General features: G+C 37.4%; 1 protein-coding gene across 2 annotated transcripts in view; it reads right to left on the reverse strand.

The window, feature by feature from the left end:
• BRMS1L (BRMS1 like transcriptional repressor) overlaps nt 1-19387 on the reverse strand; it is a 39993-nt gene extending 20606 nt beyond the window's left edge. For both annotated transcript variants that reach the window (XM_055418255.2, XM_055418256.2), the window contains exons 1-4: nt 19246-19387; nt 15664-15754; nt 11759-11886; nt 9892-9971 (exon numbers count right to left, since the gene is read on the reverse strand). In XM_055418255.2, coding sequence (XP_055274230.1) covers nt 9892-9971; nt 11759-11886; nt 15664-15754; nt 19246-19387 — 441 coding nt within the window. The remainder of the gene's footprint in view (nt 1-9891; nt 9972-11758; nt 11887-15663; nt 15755-19245) is intronic.
• Between the last annotated feature and the right edge of the window lie 769 nt (nt 19388-20156).

Genomic DNA, 20156 nt, shown 5'->3' on the forward strand with positions numbered 1-20156 from the left:
TACTGTTTGTTGCAATGTTTCCTTTTTCATTGCTAATTTTGTTGATTTGATTCTTCTTTTTCTTGATGAGTCTGGCTAAAGGTTTGTCAATTTTGTTTATCTTCTCAAAGAACCAGCTTTTAGTTTAATTATTAATCTTTACTACTGTTTCTTTCATTTCTTTTTCATTTATTTCTGCTGAGATCCTTATGATTTCTTTGCTTCTACTAATTTTGGGGTTTTTTGTTCTTCTTTTTCCAGTTGTTTCAGGTGTAAAGTTAGGTTGTCTAGTCAATGTTTTTCTTGTTTAAGGTAGGACTGTATTGCTATAAAATTCCCTCTTAGAACAGCTTTTGCTGCATCCCATAGGTTCTGAGTTGTGTTTTCATTGTCATTTGTTTCTAGAAATTTTTTTATTTCACTTTTGATTTCTTCAGTAATCTGTTGGTTATTTAGAAACGTGCTGTTTAATCTCCATGTGTTTGTGTTTCTTAGTTTTTTTCTTGTAACTGATATCTAGTGTCATAGCATTGTGGTGCTCCTAGATTTTTACAATTGTTATGCCTTCCTCTTGGATTGATTCCTTGATCATTATGTAGTGTCCTTCCTTATCCCTTGTAGTCTTCCTTATTTTAAGGTCTATTTTGTCTGACATGAGGATTGCTACTCCAGCTTTGCTTCCCGTTTGCATGGAATATACTTTTCCATCCTCTCACTTTCAGTCTGTATGTGTCTTGAGATACAAAGTGGGTTTCTTATAGACAGTATATATATGGGTCTTGTTTTTGTATCCATTCAGCCAGTCTGTGTCTTTTGGTTGGAGCATTTAATTCATTTAAAGTAATCATTGATATATATGTTCCTATTGCCATTTTCTTAATTGTTTGGAGTTGATTTTGTAGATCACTTTTCTTCTCTTGTATTTCTTGACTATATAAGTCCCTTTAACATTTGCTGTAAAGCTGGTTTGGTGGTACTGAATTCCCTTAACTTTTTCTTGTCTGAAAAGCATTTTATTTCTCTATCAGTTCTGAATGAGATCCTTGGTGGGTACAGTAATCTCGGTTGTAGATTTTTTCCCCTTCAGTACTTTAAATATATCTTGCCATTCCCTTCTGGCCTGCAGAGTTTCTGCTGAAAGATCAGCTGCTAAGCATATAGGGTTTCCCTTGTATGTTACTTGTTGCTTCTCCCTTGCTGCTTTTAATATTCTTTGTTTGTGTTTAGTCTTGGTTAGTTTTATCAGTATGTGTCTTGGCAAGTTTCTCCTTGGGTTTATCCTGTATGGGACTCTTTGTACCTCTGAGACTTGATTGACTATTTCCTTTTCCATGTTGGGGAAATTTTCAACTATAATCTCTTCAAAATTTTTCTCATATCCTTTCTTTTTCTCTTCTTCTTCTGGGACCTCTGTAATTCGTATGCTGGTGCATTTGATATGGTCCCAGAGGTCTCTGCGACTATCCTCAGCTCTTTTCATTCTTTTTACTTTATTCTGTGCCCAAGAAGTTATTTCTACCATTTTATCTTCCAGCTCACTGATTCGTTCTTCTGCTTCAGATATTCTGCTACTAATTCCTTCTAGAGTATTTTTAATTTCAGTAATTGTGTTGTTTGTCTCTGCATATTTATTCTTTAATTCTTCTAGGTCTTTGTTAATTGATTACTGCATTTTCTCCATCTTGTTTTCAAGGTTTTTGATCATCTTTACTATCTTACTATCATTATCATTTCAGGTAGTTTGCCTATCTCTTCATTTATTTGGACTTCTTTGTTTCTAGTTTGTTCCTTCATTTGTGTGGTATTTCTCTGCCTTTTCATTATTTTTTTTTAACTTACTGTGCTTGAGGTCTTCTTTTCCCAGGCTTCAAGGTTGAATTCTTCCTTTTGGTTTCTGCCCACCTAAAGTTGGTCCCAGTGGTTTGTGTAAGCTTCATATAGGGTGAGATTTGTGCTGCGTGTTTGTTTGTTTGTTTTTCCTCGGATGGGCAAGGCTGGACAAGGTGGTACTCCTGTCTGCTGATGATTTGGTTTGTATTTTTGTTTTGTTTGTTGTTTAGATGAAGCGTCCTGCACAGGGTGCTACTGGTGGTTGGGTGATGCAGGGTCTTGTATTCCAGAGGTTTCCTTTGTGTGAGTTCTCACTATTTGATACCACCTAGGGTTAGTTGTCTGGTAGCCTAGGGTCTTGGAGTCAGAGCTCCCACTCCAAAGGCTCATGGCTTGATCTCTTAAAGTGCTAAGGAGCGTGGCTTGATCTTGCACATACTGTTCTGCATCCTTTTTTGCGCTTTAAGTGCATAACTGTATTGTTCTGGTTTCCAAAGCTGAAACCTCATCAGAGCAGTGAATTAGCCAGTGGTTTCCTGGATGCTCACTCAATTTTGAACTGAGTTGGAAGATGTCAAGTTTCTGAAGAGATTATAGACCTAGCTCATGCAGGGCTGGTTAATGAATCCCTACAAACAAAATCCAAGTCTGTCAACTAGTAGACATTTGTCCGTTCCTTTTCTCAACTGCCAAGCACTGGGGGCAGCCAGGCTACTGCAGGGAATCTTGAAGGAAAGAACCTCAGGACAAATGGTCCCAGCAGCTGCTAGGGTCTTGCCCCAATATTCCCCGATTAGGATCAGCTAGCCACGAGCAGCAGGCTCCTGGCTGGCTAAGCCAAATTGATACTGAGTCCAAGCTTGATCTGCTCGCTGCATAACAGGCCAATGAATCTGAGAGACAAGGGGCTGAGGCAAGAGAGAGACTTTTTGGGGGGCCAGCTGATCAAGAAGATGGCAGGCTAGTGCCTTAAAAGGACCATCTTCTAATTTTTAAAAATAAACAACAGAACACAAAATGACCCTTTAAAAAAAAGTATTTAGAGCAATAAGGATATGCTTATGAAATGCTGCTTATAAAAAAATCAGGATACAAATAGTATACATAGAGTCACACTAGCTATGTGCAAAACAATTATACAAACATACTCACACTTAGGGCTTCCCAGGTGGCTCAGTGATAAAGAATCTGCCTGCATGCAGGAGATTCAGGTTTAATCCCTGGATTGGGAAGATCCCCTGAAGAAGGAAATGACAACCCACTCCAGTATTCTTGCCTGGGAAATCCCATGGACAGAGGAACCTGGTGGGCTACATACAGTTCATGGGGTCACAAAAAGTTGGCTATGACTGAGCAACTGAGCATGCACACACACTTATTAACAGTAATTACTTCTGCTTAGTAGATTATGGTTGCTTTTATTCTCTTCTTTAGACTTATTTCACAAGTTTTCTCATCAAACACTTATTAATGTTATAATCAGAAAAAAATAATCAAATTAATTGAAACCAAAAAAAATCAGAGCTCTGAAGAGCTTGCACCAATTTTTAAAAATAGGAATGTGAACCCTGAACCCTAAGGGCCTGGCTGAAACCTTGCTACCACCTGCCACCACACCTTAAAACTCATTTCCAGCTCTATGCTGCTGCTGCTGCTAAGTCACTTCAGTCGTGTCCGACTCTGTGTGACCCCATAGACGGAAGCCCACCAGGCTCCCCCGTCCCTGGGATTCTCCAGGCAAGAACACTGGAGTGGGCTGCCATTTCCTTCTCCAGCTCTACGGGGAGGCTTAAAAGAGATAACCAAAATAAAGCATCTCTACCCATCTTAGTGTTTTAGGCATATTATAGTATTCTATAAATATGATTTCATTTCTTAATTTGACACAAACCATCTGCTGCCTTGATTGCCTCTGTGGTTTCTGGCACACTCTCTGTGTGCACCTGCATGAACCTGTCTAGTCTCTGGTCCTGGCCCCTCTTTTCCATCTGCTGCTAATCAAACTTTTATTCTGACAACTGGCAGTGTGTCTTCCTTCTTCCCACTTCCCTCGCCCCTCGGGTTATTTCCATTATTAATATATGAGTCAAATGAAGAACTAAGGAATAAGCAGATACAAGGCCCTGTATAAGAAAGTTCAGATTTAAAACTAAACTACATAAATAACTAGAAAAATCAAAGGATTAGAATCCTTGTTCTGCTGCTTATTAACTGTGTGACTCCCAAGCAAATTATTTAACCTGAGTCTTTGTTAACCCATTCATAATAATCAAGACAATTCCTATTCTATAAAATTCTTGTAAGGATTAAAATGAGAGTGAATGTAAAATACATAACACTCTAAAAAAGTTCCTATTCACCTTCTATTTCCTACCTTAAAAATGCCCTTAAACTACTGGTGAATATTTTCAGATTAATTATGTAATTAAACAGATTAATTATAACAGTAATTATATGTTAAACATTTAAAACATCAAACCATAACTAAACCAGAAGAAATTGAGGTAAATATTCAGCATCTCTATGAAGAAGCAAGGACTTTCAAAGCTGAAAAATGATGGAAGAGAAAGAATATCAATACAATCGCCAAAGTAAAAAATATTACTTAAATGTATCTTGTTGACTTTTATTTATGGCAATGTAAGGAAATGGCATGAAATTAAAAGACGCTTACTACTTGGAAGGAAAGTTATAACCAACCTTGATAGTATATTAAAAAGCAGAGACATTACTTTGCCAACAAAGGTCCGTCTAGTCAAGGCTATGGTTTTTCCCGTGGTCATGTATGGATGTGAGAGTTGGACTGTGAAGAAAGCTGATCGCCGAAGAATTGATGCTTTTGAACTGTGGTGTTGGAGAAGACTCTTGAGAGTCCCTTATACTGCAAGGAGATCCAACCAGTCCATTCTAAGGGAGATCGATCCTGGGTATTCATTGGAAGGACTGATGCTAAAGCTGAAACTCCAATACTTTGGCCACCTCATGCGACGAGCTGACTCACTGGAAAAAACTCTGATGCTGGGAAGGTTGGGGGCGGGAGGAGAAAGGGACGACCGAGAATGAGATAGCTGGATGGCATCACCGACTCTGTGGACATGAGTTTGAGTGACCTCCGGGGGTTGGTGATGGATAGGGAGGCCTGGCGTGCTGTGATTCATGGGGTTGCGGAGAGTCAGACACGACTGAGCGACTGAACTAAACTGAAGGAAATGGCAACCCACTCCAGTGTTCTTGCCTGGAGAACCCCAAGGGCGGCGGAGCCTGGTGGGCTGCCTTCTATGGGGTCGCACAGAGTCGGACACGACTGAAGCGACTTAGCAGCAGCAGCAGCAGTGCACTACATATTCACAAAAAACAAAACTAAATAAAACTCCCAACACATCTAGACATTCTAGAGAGAATACCACAAAATCTTTTTACAGATATAGCTAATCTCTCAAGAAAATAAGAGATATCCCCAAGGATCAAACAGAAACAAGGAGCTAGAAACCAGCATGCTAACCTGATACTGACACTGTGGTTTCCTTGAGGGTATTTGCTGGTCACTGAACAGAGGAGGCATGGTTTTTAGTGGCTGTTTGGTTAAAAGAGAAAGATCTTGGAGGTAAGCGAGATCCTTGCATGGTTCTGAAGGGTTACTACATTTTACGAAAAGGCTGACTTAAACGATCCACCTGAGGGAAATCTGTCTCAGCATAGAGCGGAAGTGGAGAAAAAAGTTTTCCCTAAACATATATCATCTCAGGTCTGATTTCTACATATCTGAGATTTAAACACAGAAAACCCCAAGCCAAAAAACTGAAGCAGTCATGAGCTGGTGGCAGATGAGGATACCTGGCTAAAACAACTCAGCAGAAAAAAGAGCAGACACTATTTGGAGGGGTCTTCCCAGGTGGCACTGTGGTATAGAATCTGTCTGCCAATGCAGGAGACGCAAGGGACAGGGTTTGATCCCTGGGCTGGGAAGATCCCCTGGAGGAGGAAATGGCAACCCACTCCAGTATTCTTGCCTGAAGAATCCCGTGGACAGAGCAGCCTGGAGGGCTAAGTCCATAGGGTTGCAAAGAGTCAGACACGACTGAGCATATGCACGCACACACATACACACAATCTGAAGAGCCATGTCTCCTGTCCAAGGCTCACAGAATTCCTACCAATAAAGCCTCCAGAATCATGAAATAAGGAAACAAACTGTGAGGTTTGGCAGAAATAAGAAACAGCAGAATCAGGCTCTGAAGAATGTCTGATAATGACTTATTGAATAAAAATATGAATTAACTATTAAGCAGCATGAAAGACAGAATGAGGACTTACATATGACTTATTAGAATTCCAGAAGACAGAAGTAAAGACAATGGAAGAGAGGCAATACCAGAAAAGTTAACAGCTGAGAAATTTTCAGAATTAATGGAGGGACTTCCCTGCCAGTCCAGTGGTTAAGACTTCGCCTTGCAATGCAGGCGGTGCAGGTTTGATCCCTGGTCAGGGAGCTAAGATGCCACATGCCTCGCAGCCAAAAAAAACAAACAAGAAAACATAAAACAGAATTAATGGAAAACAAATTCTGAGATGCAGAAGTCACAACAAATCCAAGTCAGGAGAGAAAAATAATCCTGTGGAGACACACAGTACAGAAACTGAACAACAACAAAGAGTTTTTGCAGCCAGTGAGGAGGAGGGGAAAAATCATCTACAATGACTGTAGGCTTCTGGCACAGACTGGAAAGCAAGGTTCTAAAAATATTAACAGGAGATAATTGTCATCCTAGAATGTTATAACCCCCTAAACTGTTATTCCACAATGTTTACAAATAAAGTTATTTTTGAACAAATAAAAACTGAACTAAAAGATTTTCAGGGAAGGAATGCCTAGGATATTCTTCACAAAGCAAAATATAAACCTGCAGGGAAAGGTTGCAACTCAAAAACAATGAACAAGGGGCTGCACTGGTGGTCCAATGGTTAAGAATCCACCTTCCAATGCAGGGGATGTGGGTTCGATCCCTGGTTGGGGAACTAAGATCCCATGTGCCTCCAGGCAACTAAGCCTGCATGTGGCAACTACTGATCCTACGCTCTCTAGTGCCTGCACACCACAGAGAAAGATCCTTCAGGCAGCAGTGAAGATTCCACATGCCACAACTAAGATCTGATACAGACAAATTAATTAATTTAATAATTAAAAAACAGTGAACAAGTAACTATTATTAATATGGATAAACTTAAACACAACTAAATCTATGAGATTAAAGTAACGTCTCATCTAAAGTATGAAAGGTAAGAAATTGTGAACAACTGTAACTTGTAATTTGGGAGGGAGTAACTGCAGTTAGAGTACTAAGGTCCTTTATATAGGAATTCTATCGAGGAGAACAGAGCTATTGATTGGTATTTAGATACTACTAACGGAGGTATGCATACTGAAAATTTAACATAATTTTTAAAATACAGAAATGGAAAGTGTGGGGGTAATCAACAAAACAGAAATAGAGGATATAAATTTCTGATGTAATTTTAATAAATAAATAAATTTTATTTATTATTACTATTAAAATTAAAAAATAAATTTTAATTTTAATAAATTACTCAATAAATCACACATACTTACCAAAAAAAGGTCAGGAGAGAATTTTTAAAAAGGATAAAGCAGAACAAATTAAAAACACAGAATAGGTTGGACTTAAATATCAAAATAATTGGACTAAATTTATGTTAAAAGACAAAAATTGTTAGAATAGTTTTATTTTAAATCAAGGTATACGTTATTTATAAGTAATACACCTAAAATACGAGGCCAGAAAAAAGAGAAGAGAGGAAAAAAAATAAAGAATGAAAAAACCTTTTATCAGGCAGATGCCAAGCCAAATAAAACTAGGGTACCTGCTTTAACTGTCAAGACAAAATAGACTTTAAGGCAAAAATCACTGTTACAGAGACGGAAGGGTATAAAAAAAGGATAAAATGTTACACTCATTAAAAATACAAAAATTTTAATATGTGTGTGCTAATACAGACTCTGTCTCTCTCTCCCTCTCTATATATACACACATATATAAAGCAAAAACTGATAGAACTAAGGAGATACGGGAAATTAAAAATCTCATTTATAAGAGTACCTAAAACAATAAAATACTTAGGAATAAACTAAAGTGAAAGACTTGTATACTGACAATATAAAACACTGATGAAAGAAATTAAGGAAAATACAAATAAATGGAGAGAGAACCCATGTTCACAGATTGGAAGACTTATTATTGTTAAAATATCCATACTACCCAAAGCAATTTAAAAAATCAATGTAACCTCTATCAAAATTCCAATGACTTTTTAACAGCAATAGAAAAAACAATCCTAAAATTCATATGGAAATACAAAGGACCCCAAGTAGCCAAAACAATCTTGAGAAAGAAGAACAAATGTGAGGACGCCTCATATTTCCTAATTGTAAAACATATTATAAAACTACAGTAATTATAACAATATGGTACCAGAATAAAACTTAGACCAATGGAACAGAAATAGAGAGCCTTCAAAATAAACCCATGCGTGTATGGTCAACTGAACTTCACCAAGGGTGCCAAGAACACATACATCACTTTCACTGTAGCATTATCCACAAATCACATTATTACTTATATGATGATTTATTTACATTATTTCACTCTAAATTAAGAACGGGTAACATGGTTGGATATAGTATCAATATATAAAACTCACTTTTCTATGCAGCAGCAGAAAATAAAAAGTAAAAAAGGTAATTTTTAAAAAGCTGTTACTAAACAACAAATAAAATTAATAATAACAACTGTAAGAAGGAAAAGAGCAAGGTAAAATTATCAGGCTATTGAGTCATCAACTTACTAGAATGAAAGCTGTAAAAAGAGAAATGGTGATACTGGTGCAAGAGGAGCCAAACAGACCACTGGAAGAAAACGCTAAAAACAAGCCAACACATACGTGGATATTTGGTATAAAAAAGAGATGGAATTGCTGATTAGTGGGGAAACAATGAAGTATGTAATAAACAGTGAGATTACCTATCCATAAGCAAAGAAGTAAAATTAGATCCATACTTTAATCACACACAAAAATAAATTAAAGGCAGTTTAGCAACAAAAAGCAAAATTTCAAATTTTAAAAGAAAACATATCGTTTTACTCAAAGTGGGGAAAATACAAGAAACATATACAGTATTATAAAGGAAAGATGATAAATTCAACCACATTAAAATGTGAAATTTTGTTTAAAAAGGAGTGAAAAAGATTCCCCATTGCCTGGCTAAAAATATTTGCAAAGCTTATAACCAGCAGTGAATTTGCATCTAGAATATATGAAAAATCTCTACAGTCAATGAGGAAAGGACTAAAAGCTCAACATAAAGGCAAAAGATATGTACAGGTACTTCTTAGAAAAGAAAATCCAAACAGCCAGTAAACATCGAAAGATGTTTCATCTCAGTTATGACCAAGAAAATGACACAAGCTCCATCATTTTTATATCTATCTACTCCCAGTATTTTAATGGTTTATAAAGATATGGTACGTTAAGATAAGAATCATCAATCATCATGGAACTTGTTCTTATTTTCACTAGTTATTTATGATCTTGTCTAGGTCTTATGAAAAGTAATCTGCAAAATCAACACTATGTTTTCCAGTGCTATTAAAAATAAACAGAACATAGAGAATCCATTTTTCCCCCATAGAGAATTTTGCCCTAAGATGTGGAAACAGACCAAAAAATTGAGAAATTAATATAACTACCGGATATACATTTTTTGAGTCTTTAACATAAAATAATACTACTTTTGGAGATGCCAGATGACATAATCATTACAAAGTCTTTTTAAGGTGACAGCTGCAAAACTTCTAAAATTATATCACTTAGCTCTTTTGTATGATTCTTTCTTTGTGTCCTATTTCCAATATAGCTTCCAGTGAAACTGTATTAAAAAAAATTGCATAAGTGGGCTGAGCTAAAGTACTATTCAATTTTTTATCATTTATTTTACTTTTTTAATTGCTGCACTCAGAAGACTTGAAGAATTGAAATCAGCTTAAAAGTTAAGCAAAATAACAGTACCTCACAATGCTGACGAGAAGCTTGAATTTCACATTCATATTTGTTCTTTACAGATTCTAAGCAGAGCTCTCTATAGATTCCTGCAACCAAACACAATTACTCTGATTATGTTAGCAAGAAGGAGTTTCATTATCACTTCCCTGTAAGAATTCTGTCCTATTTTATAAAATGAATCAAGAAGAAATTGGCGGGTCTAACTTTACCTTTAAAAACTAGAAATAACAAGGCTCAGTCAAAACATATGTCAAAGAAGACTACAAAACTAAGAGTTGAAGAGCTAGAGAGAAACTACACTGCAAATTTTAGTTCTTACCCATTTTTCTGAAGAATATTTCTAAATGCTTGATAGAGAATGATTAAAACAAAAATAAAACTCTTCACCTATGAAAAACAATGTCTCGGGACTCAAGGGAAACAGAGTCAAAAAACTCTGGTTTCTCAATCATATATACTCAAGCTAACAACTGGATACCATAACCATCGAAACCACTATTTTTTAACTATTACTTATTTTCAGAGTCCGAAGCTTCCAAGAAGACTAAATGTATAAACTAATATAACAAAATTTATAAATTAACACGATGTTTGAGTGCTCCTGACAGAGCTTTACCTAGAGGATGGATGTTCAAGAGAGTTTAACTTAGAGGTACCAAGACAACCGCATAAAATAGGCACCCTAAAAAAAACACATAAAATAGGCCATGCAAATACGTCATCACAAAAATGGCAAAGAGGTCTAGATGTACATACATAAATCTATGCCATAGCTGCCCCTAGAACTGCAATACTCTCTCTTGTACAGTAAAGGCAAGGAACAGATAGCTGGAACTATGCCGTCAGCAATACAATCACACACACTACTCTTTGTACAATCAAAAAGTAAAGAAGGCCACCTAGTAGCAAAGTGAATAACTGACTCAAGTAATATTTTCAAAACATTAGGAAGTCTCACTTAGTTCTTTTCAAATGTCAAAGAAAAGTAAGGACATGTTTAAGGATGTGCTAAGTCAATATGCAAAGATAGCAGATTAAGCATCACATTATCTATATACTTAATGTTATGCACTCAAGACTAAAATTCTGTTTAAGGAGGATTCAGTATAAGAAGAACCTATTATCAACAATGCTATAGGTATAATTAATATATAACAGATGTATGAGGATCAACTATTGTTCCCCAAAAAGAGAACAATCAGCATCTCCAGTAAATTTCAGTTTTTAGTTTGACTGTGAAAAATCATTAAATGATCTTCAAATAGATATAATCCTTTGATAGGCATGGTAGGACACAATTCTGAGGCCAGATCCCAGTTACAAACAGAAAACTGAAATTTAACCATACAAATAAAATACATCTCCATTTATTCATAATCACAAATGCATCATCAAACCTTTCAAAATAAAAACTCGAAACTGAACTACAGGTTTGAAGGTTAATTCCCTGTTCTTTAACACCCTGATCAAATTTTTTAAAATGTTTTTATAAATAAGAACTCTTTATCACTCTTAAAGATGAAAAATACTAAGAGGACTTAAATTGAACATTAATAGAAAATTAAACTATGGTAGTAACAGCATCTCTTAATGAAAATATCCTGGTTTCTAACTGTTTCACATGTGGAAATACCTTTTCAACAACACTGTGAGCAATTTGAGGGCTTTTTTTTTAACCCTCCACAGCAGCAGAGAAAAGCAGGAGGCATTTAATAAATTAAAATAACCGTGGGCTGATTGATAGCATAATATTCTGGTCAATGTAAATACATTTGTACTTCTATTAACAACAACCACTCATTTGACAAACACCTTTTAAATCTACTGAAGGATTCATATTCTACTATATGGAAAAGATGTTTCACTTTCCTACCTGCTACCTTTGTACGAATTTGCATATTTTCTTGTAAAGTTGCCAGTGGTTCCAAATATTCTGGTGCTTTTCCAGCTATGACTTCTTGTAGTTTTGCATCCACCTGACTTAATCGTTCTTTATAAAGTCTTAACAAAGCAAAAATTAAGATATTAATTTTTAAAGTCCAGCAAAGGCTAACAATTTACCATTTCTATACATTATCTCTTAATATCATTCATATTCTAATAGCCTACCGAACGTATTTTTTCCTTGATCTCAGGTGACAAGAACACAGTTACATCATTTGACTTTTATGCAAATAATCACAAAGAAATGTTTTTCTATTCTTTAGATATATCGCTTTTTAATGGCTAATTTACAAATCAAAAAAATACAACCAAAATAACTACCTCTGGACACTGTAGATGTTTTTAACTGCAGAATAAATCAATTCTAAGAGAAAAGGTCAAATAAACACTGAGTTTAAAAGGAACAAATCATTTTGAATAATTTAGATATAGGCATTACTAGCTGTCAAAAATAAATAATTCCCTGTCTCCTCTCCAAATTTCCTGAAAAGGAGTCAGTATAACAATATTCAGCCTACTTAATTTTTAAGAGAACAAAGAAGAAGCAGAGTTGATGAAGGTAAAACCAAAGGCTCGGGAACTTAAGACCTGGCATACTCAGCTCATCTAGAAGCTATAACAAATGAAAAAGCTATAAATGAAGCTGCAAATGAAGAAGCTATAACAACATGAGTTGCTTGGCAGATGGGAAAGTGAAAAGTGGGGCAAGGAATCCTCGTTGCTCTTTTTATGAGTCTACATGCAAACAGGCCTAATGTAACAGCTGTCACATCAATACCTTCAGCTTGATTATCAAAGATGGTATGTGAGGCAATTCAATGTTTATTTTTACTGATAGTCCTGCAGGATAGAACTTTTTTAACAAGAAAACGTTGAAACTGTCATTCCTTATGAGAAGCACTTCTAACCCTGGTTCTGTGGTATTTCAAAGATATCCTAAAATTTCAAAGCAGATTAACAATTTAAGGTCATTATGTAAAAAAATTTTTTGCCATTTATTACTGCATCATAGGTGAAAATGTCATAATACATCACAAGGATGGCATATAGTAACTCCCAGAAGAAACCACTAATTATGCTTATAGTTGTTTGTACAAATAGCAGTTGACTATTGAAAACATGATGATACTTGGCGTTCATATAATATTCCACTCTTTCCTCTTGAAAACACCAACTGATACAACTAAGACAACAAATATTGTCTATTATTGATCATTATATTTAGCACAGCGATTTACATAATGATTTGAAAGGAATAAAGCAAGTTTGAGTGTTCATACTAGTTAATAAATAGTTAATATTCTTTTTTTTAAACCAGAAAGGAAAAATTACCTGAACCAACTTCTAAAATAATACATTATCATGTCTGGGTTAAATTTTTCTAAAACTCAACATACAATGTATGAAATCCAAAAAGTATAACATGATACAAATAGTTTTTTTGAAATTATAAATACAACTTCAGGCAAAACGCTAAAAAACTAATATAAAAGATGACTGCACCTGAAAAACATCAAACTCATACAAAAATATGGATAATAAGGTATCCTGAATAGGTGAGCATCCTGAATGAAGAGGATATGTGAATTAACAGTATTCAATTAACTCACTTTTAAAAGAATAGACTCCTCAAAATCAGTATAATTTCTACAACCTTGGAATCAAGTATAAACTCATCAAAGGCAAGGATCATGAGTCCCGCAGCAACCATAATACTATTCACAGAATAGAAGTGAATTAATGTTTGTTGGATGCTGAACACTGAAATGAATGGACACTTGGGTGGGACAAGTCCCTCTTTCTTTATAAGAAGGTGGAAGAACTCACCTTCCACCACTTTACAAACTGCAAATTGTGGATTTTCTGCCTTAGGAAAAGAGTGCTATATGTGCCCTATAGTGCTAGAACAGGCAAAGCAGGATATTTATTATTATTATTAATATATTTCCCACCTCTTCCAAAGAGGATTTGAGACAGCTTAAAGAGATACACAGTATGAGAAGACAAAAATAAAACACAAAGCAAAAAAATAACTATAAAACTTGTGCCAAGATTTTTTTTTCAAAAACATATTTATAGATATCAATTCCCTGAGAAAGAATCTTATTAAATAGTGTTAATGAGTCTACTTTTAATACTTTCAGAAATGAATAATGCTGATAGGGGGAACTGGCTGGTGATCATGGTGAGCCATGAGAAAATAAAAACCAAGGCAACTGCCTACCCCAAGGGGAATAAGATTAGACCAAATGACTCACTAGATGCAAACTTCTCCTATGTAATGTATTACTAGAGCTTTACAACAATTTTCATTTCTTGGATAACCAAAAAAGGCTCTATAAAAGCTCAATATGTATATCTTAAATAGCTGTTTAAGAATCATTCATTCATGGATTTCTTATGCTAAAAGACAAATGTGCTTCCTCTTTTCCAGAAAGATCCCAAATGAACTGAATGAACTCTCTGTGTTGCCCAAATAATGGATTCCTGGGAATCCAAACTAATTTTAACTTCAAATTAATAATGTAAATCTTTAACATTAGAAAATATCATGCTTCTTAAAGGCAAAATTTTACACTATGGATTATTTTGGACTGCTTATATCAATTTGTCACACTAGCATAGAACATTATCTATATATTCATCACTAATACCAATGAAAGTTAACACCAGAAATGGCATAAACAGCAGGATTCGTCTGGTAACAAAATATGTCTTATTTCAGGCTGGCAATCCCAGATACTAAATGGGCTTTCATCTCTTCTTTGGGCCTCTCTAGGGAAGAAGTAGGAGAAAGAGAATAAGCAGCAAAATGACAAAGAATCCATAAACTGAAGAGGCAGCTTCTGAATCAGCTAAGTTATCTATGGTCTCAAAGGTTTCTCCCTTTCATTTACGTGTCCTAAAGTATATCATGCCCCATGACCTTGCCAGAAAGTTCCAAACTGAATGTTCACCTTTAAGATGTCTTTAAAATCTGCATCTGTTCTATTCTCTCCAATCACTGGAGCCCCTTCGTGCATTACCAACTTTACATAAGAGTTCTGGCATTATAAAGAGGGGGAAAAAACAGTATCTATAAACACACGCTACATGTCAGACAAATGGCTGAGAATTTTATATACTGCTCATTCAATCTTTACAGTAGATAATAAAAGCATCTGTTATTATATTTTGAAAATCTGTCAAGAAAGCCTGGATTCAGGGCCTGTGATTCCACTACGATTCCTCCAAAGTAATGTGCCTTAGTGGAAGGAACACGATAACACCTAAGAGGCAAAGCTGGCTTAATTTATCACCTTCTGATAAACTATGAACAAATCACTTAACCTCTGTGAGCATCAATCTTCTCAAGAGTAAATGAGAGATAAAACTATCTTCCAACCTTACAGAGAAGCAAACTAAACAATGCATGTGAAAACACGCAATGTATACATTATCCAGTGTTAAGATATAAATAAAAATCACCATGCCATCTCTGGGAAATAACTTATTCTCAAATTTTTTTTAAAATGTTATCTTTATTCAGTTATTTAACAAAGGAATGAATGAAGCATATTAGAACCAAGGGTGTAGCAATCCAAGGAAAACACTTTCATTAAAAATACCCACATAAAAATCTTACTAAATCCCCCCCAAAATCAGCCTCAAAACCCTTGATTAGTTAATGAGGACTTCAACAGGCAAACAATAGTTGAAGCCTTTTTCAGGTCAGTCAGTCCCATAAAAAACAAAAAGGAAAATAGTTTACAATGAATATAATTTCTCTCAGACTAGTCTACATGTGACAAGGTTGAGATTCAGTGACAGTAACCTTCAGAAGTTACTACTTACTGATCCTTGAGATCGGTAAACTGTTTTTCAAGATTGGACATTTCATCTAAACATTCCATTCTTCTTCTTTCACAGTCTTCATCATCCATTTCTGTTAATAAAATGCAAATATCAAAGATAAAACTAATGTGTTCCAAATACATCTGAATGTTAATTTGAATGGTTAAAGAAAAAAAAAGAGAAAAACTACATTAGGACTTAAACATTTATCAAAAATAATTTCCACTATAATGTAAAATACAGATAAGAGTTAAAACAGTCGCTAGACCTTCTTAACTTTATTCATTTTTAAAAATGATTTTATTTATTTCTTTTTGGCTGTGCTGGGTGTTTGTTGCTGTGTGGGCCTTTCTCTGGTTGCAATGAGTGGAGGCTACTCTCGAGTTGCGGCTCACGGGCTTTTCATTGTGGCAGCTTCTCTTGTTTCAGAGCACAGGCTCCAGGGCCCGGACTTCATCAGTTGCAGCACTCAGGCTACGCAGTTACGGTTCCTGGGCTCTAGAGCACAGTCTCAGTAGCTGTGACACACAGGCTCAGTTGCTTCACAGCATGTGGGATCTTCCCAGATCAGGGATCAAACCTGTCTCCTGCACTGGCAGGCAGATTCTTTACCACTGAGTCACCAGGGAAGCCTCTTTATTCACTCTCAAATCATTTTTTTAAAGGGCTGATGGGGCAGAGGTCCAGTGGTTAAGACTGTGCTCCCACTTGTAAGGGGCACAGGTTCGATCCCTGGTCAAGGAACTAAGTTCCCACATGCTGTAGCACAGCCAAAAAGAGAAAGGTTGACCTTAAACTATGACTATAAACTCATTAATCCACTTTCGGCTTCTTTTCCACCAACTCACCAGAATTTAAGCACGAAAATGATTATGTCCTTTAAAGGTTAATATCGCTCAAGAATACTTATGGAATTCCACTTATGGAATGCTCACATGGATAATTTGCAAGTCAAATAAAAGAAGAATATTAATCTCATTATGTTTACCAGAGTATCTTGGTTTCCTACTCCTAGGCAACCACTGTTCCCTCTCCCCAAATTTCTGACAGTCAGTGAGAAAGAGGATGGAGGAAGAGAAGCAAACTTTTCAAGGAAAACAACTGATAGCTACCAGCTCTCTCCTATATCTCACATTGTTTGTTTTTATCAATACATCACATATATGTTGACAACATCAGAATAACTTAAGCACAAAATGATGCTCATATTGATCACCACCAAATAAAGGTCAAACTAGGAGAAAAAATGAAATTATGTTCAGTTTCTTTCTACAGCAAGAAAGTTTTTTTTTTTTTTAATTTTTCTGAAACAGATTAAAATTATTTCTGGCTCTTAAGAGCTTATTCCTTGACTCTTTAAAATGTGGTCCCTCAAGATGACTCACTCGCCTATATCTCTGGACGGAGTTTTTCTGTAGCCTTAAGACTGGCCCAGTACCAAGGCTGGAGAAGAATAAAACTGTGGGAGTTTAACATGCCAGATAAATGGTAGAAAAGAGATGCAAAAGCAACATGCAACTGGAAAATTTATTTAATTTCTTTGTACTTAAAAAATCTGACTTGTGCTTCAAATTATTATCATATTCTTCATAAATTAATGTGTCCATTATTCTTGGGGATAGAACAAAAAACAGTTAAAAAACAAAAACCCACAAGGATCAACATAAAAGTTAGAGAGGCAGAATTTTAGTAAATAGATGTCATTTTGAGATCCCGACTCCCATAAAAACAAAAACAAAGAACATGTGAAGATAAAATGTTTTACAGATCCAGAAAACGTACTCACATATAGTATAGATGTTCTCTGTATTCCTCACTTTTGAAAAATCTCACCTATTTTCATGACTAAGCAGATGAGTTCCAAATTATGCTTCCCATCCCAGGCAGGTTCCAATGCCACATTACCACCTGTCAGTTGGGCACTGTTACTCAAATATACCATCAGGACCTCAAAAACATGTCTGTAATACTTTATCTTCTACCTTCATCTCAAATCTTTTTTTTGTTTGTTTGTTTTTCTATTTCTGTCCAAACTACCACCATTCTGCTTGTATTTGGGTTTTTCTTCTTACCCTGATTCCTAAACTTGTAGTCATCAATCCCACTTACTGCTTTTTCTGAAGTCTTTCACCCCGTATCTTTTCCTTTTCTAGCTCAAATCCTTCTCCCAACCAAACTGGTTTTCTCACTCTTTTAAATAAGGCTTAATTAAGCTCTGGCCTTGCACTTTTTCTTATATTCCTTCTTCTACAGAAACACCTGAACTTTACCACTCCAATCCAAATTCCGCCCATTCTTCAAGATAATTGAGGTAATCCCACTAGGTTTTGCTGACCACCCATGTACTGAAAAGATTTCCTCTACCTCTGAATTTCTACAGTATTGTTTACAAACAAGCGTTCATTTGGCAATTGAATCAAGTGGTGACCTATGACAGCTCTTTAATTGTGGTCAGATCATAACTATTTATACCTTCCACTGAGTAGAACCCAATACTGCAAAAGGAAGTCACTCAGAAACACGTATTCGGGGGTGGCTGATTTACTGACTGAAATTACATACTTCCATGGAAGTTTTCTTTGAAAGGGAAGCCTAAAGAAAGAGGGTGTCACGGTGATGATAGGCTGTCGTTAACCTGTCATCAAACCTTGCTTCACATGGCCAAAATCAGGCCAAAACAAAGAAATAAGTTTCATTTTCATCGTATGGATAGAAGGAAAGGAACCTACGTAATCATACATTTCATTTCTTTTTAAAATAACCATTCTTAAAAGATTGCAAAAATTGATTTATGGTGTTAACCTGCGCCCCCCTCCACTCTACCCCATCCCACTCCCTTCAAAACAGAAAACAAAAACAAATAAACAAAATCTGAAACAGCACAAAGTTAGAGAAGACTGCAGGGAAGAAAAGATTTGGAGAACTTCAAAGCTGCCAAAAATCAGCCAGTTATTTAAAAAAATTTGAAGATCTCCAACCAGTCCTGATGTTGGGCTCTTCTTCTCAGTCTTGAAAAGTTCACAGAAATGATGCAGATGCCCCAGCTCCCACCTCAGCCCCCCGAAAGAGGACGAATGTCAACTACTGACTGACACGCTGACTTGGAAGCTGACATGAAAATTCTAAAGCAGCCAAGAGCGAGTACCCTCGGCTCCTGACAACCCACACGCGCTGAGAAGGGCTGCAAAGGTACAAAACAAGAAGTCGGCGGGGTGGGGAGAGGAGGCATTTCCAGCGTCTCGCAGACAAGATGCGGGACATTTTCCGCTCCGGACAGCCCGAGGCACTAGCCAGAGGTCCCAAGGGCGGGGCGGGTCGAGAACAGAACCGAGCAGCGTCCGCGAGCGGGACGAGTCCAGGCCCGCGCCCTGCCCCGCTCCGCCCCGCCCAGCGGGACCGGCCAGGAGCCGGGCAGCGCCCCGCGAACAGTTTGGGTGCCACGGAGGGCCGGGAGCCAGTCTCCGCCCCTTCCCTCTCTCCCCGCCCCGCTCTCCCAGCAGGACGCAGCTGCCGGCGTGCGGAGAGCGGCCTGGCGCTAGCCTGGCGCGAGGACTCGGGGTCCCAGCCCGCCGGGTCGCCTACCTGAGCTGTCTCCATCCTCGGAGACAGACGAGCTCTCGGTGTCCTCGTCCTCGGAGCTGCTCCCCTCGTTTTCGGCGTAGTCCACCTCCATCTCATCGTGATGGTTCGTCTCCTTCTTATCCCCTCGGGAATGGACTGGCATTTTCCAGCCGCGCCGTCGCTTCCCACTCCCGGCGCCCAGCCCGGCCACCGCCGCTTCAATGAAGGGCGCGCCGAACGCCCCGACCCACCCAGCCGCCGAGCTCGTTCAGAACCCCCTCGGCTCCTCCCCGCCCCCGCCGGAGCCTCACAACCTAACCCGCAGGCTCGGCACTGAGAGCCCTGCCATTGGTGGAGGCAGTCCTCCCGAGCCGGGGGATGGAGCTAATCCTGCTCCGGTCCGGTTGGTTGCCGGTAATTACGGCGCGGCCTCGCGGTGTGTATCGGGAATTGTAGTCCCTACTGTTCAGACCTGCGGGGGCCGCCGGCTTCGAAGCTTTAACTACCCTGATAGCTCCAAGTACCCTGGACTTCAAGTCCCACAAGGCACGAAAGCTGCCAGACTTGGTCGCAGTTTATAAACTAAACAGAAACAGATTGTGAGATTTTGGTCTGTATTTATTCTTTTCCCGCCAAGTGCTTGCTGAGCTTCCAGGCCATCCAGGATGTTACTGTCAGATGTGAGAAGGTCTTTTGCCTGAGGGTTTTTCCTCCTCTTTAAGGCTACATGAACTGGAGAAATGTCTCTTTACCTAAGCACTTTTATTACCACTATTAAACTATTGTTGAATTAGTTTCTGCAGACAACTTGTACTTTGTATGTTGCACAAAAATCTTTAAATTATTCTTGAAACGTTTGCATTATGAAAGGAAAGGACGCTTTATCTTGGCACTTTTCTCTAGTATGTTTTACATTTGTTTTTTTACCATAC

This window comes from Moschus berezovskii, chromosome 21 (assembly GCF_049115385.1).
Source record: "Moschus berezovskii isolate FMDL1 chromosome 21, NW_MosBer_1.0, whole genome shotgun sequence".
NCBI classification, from domain to species: Eukaryota; Metazoa; Chordata; class Mammalia; order Artiodactyla; family Moschidae; genus Moschus; species Moschus berezovskii.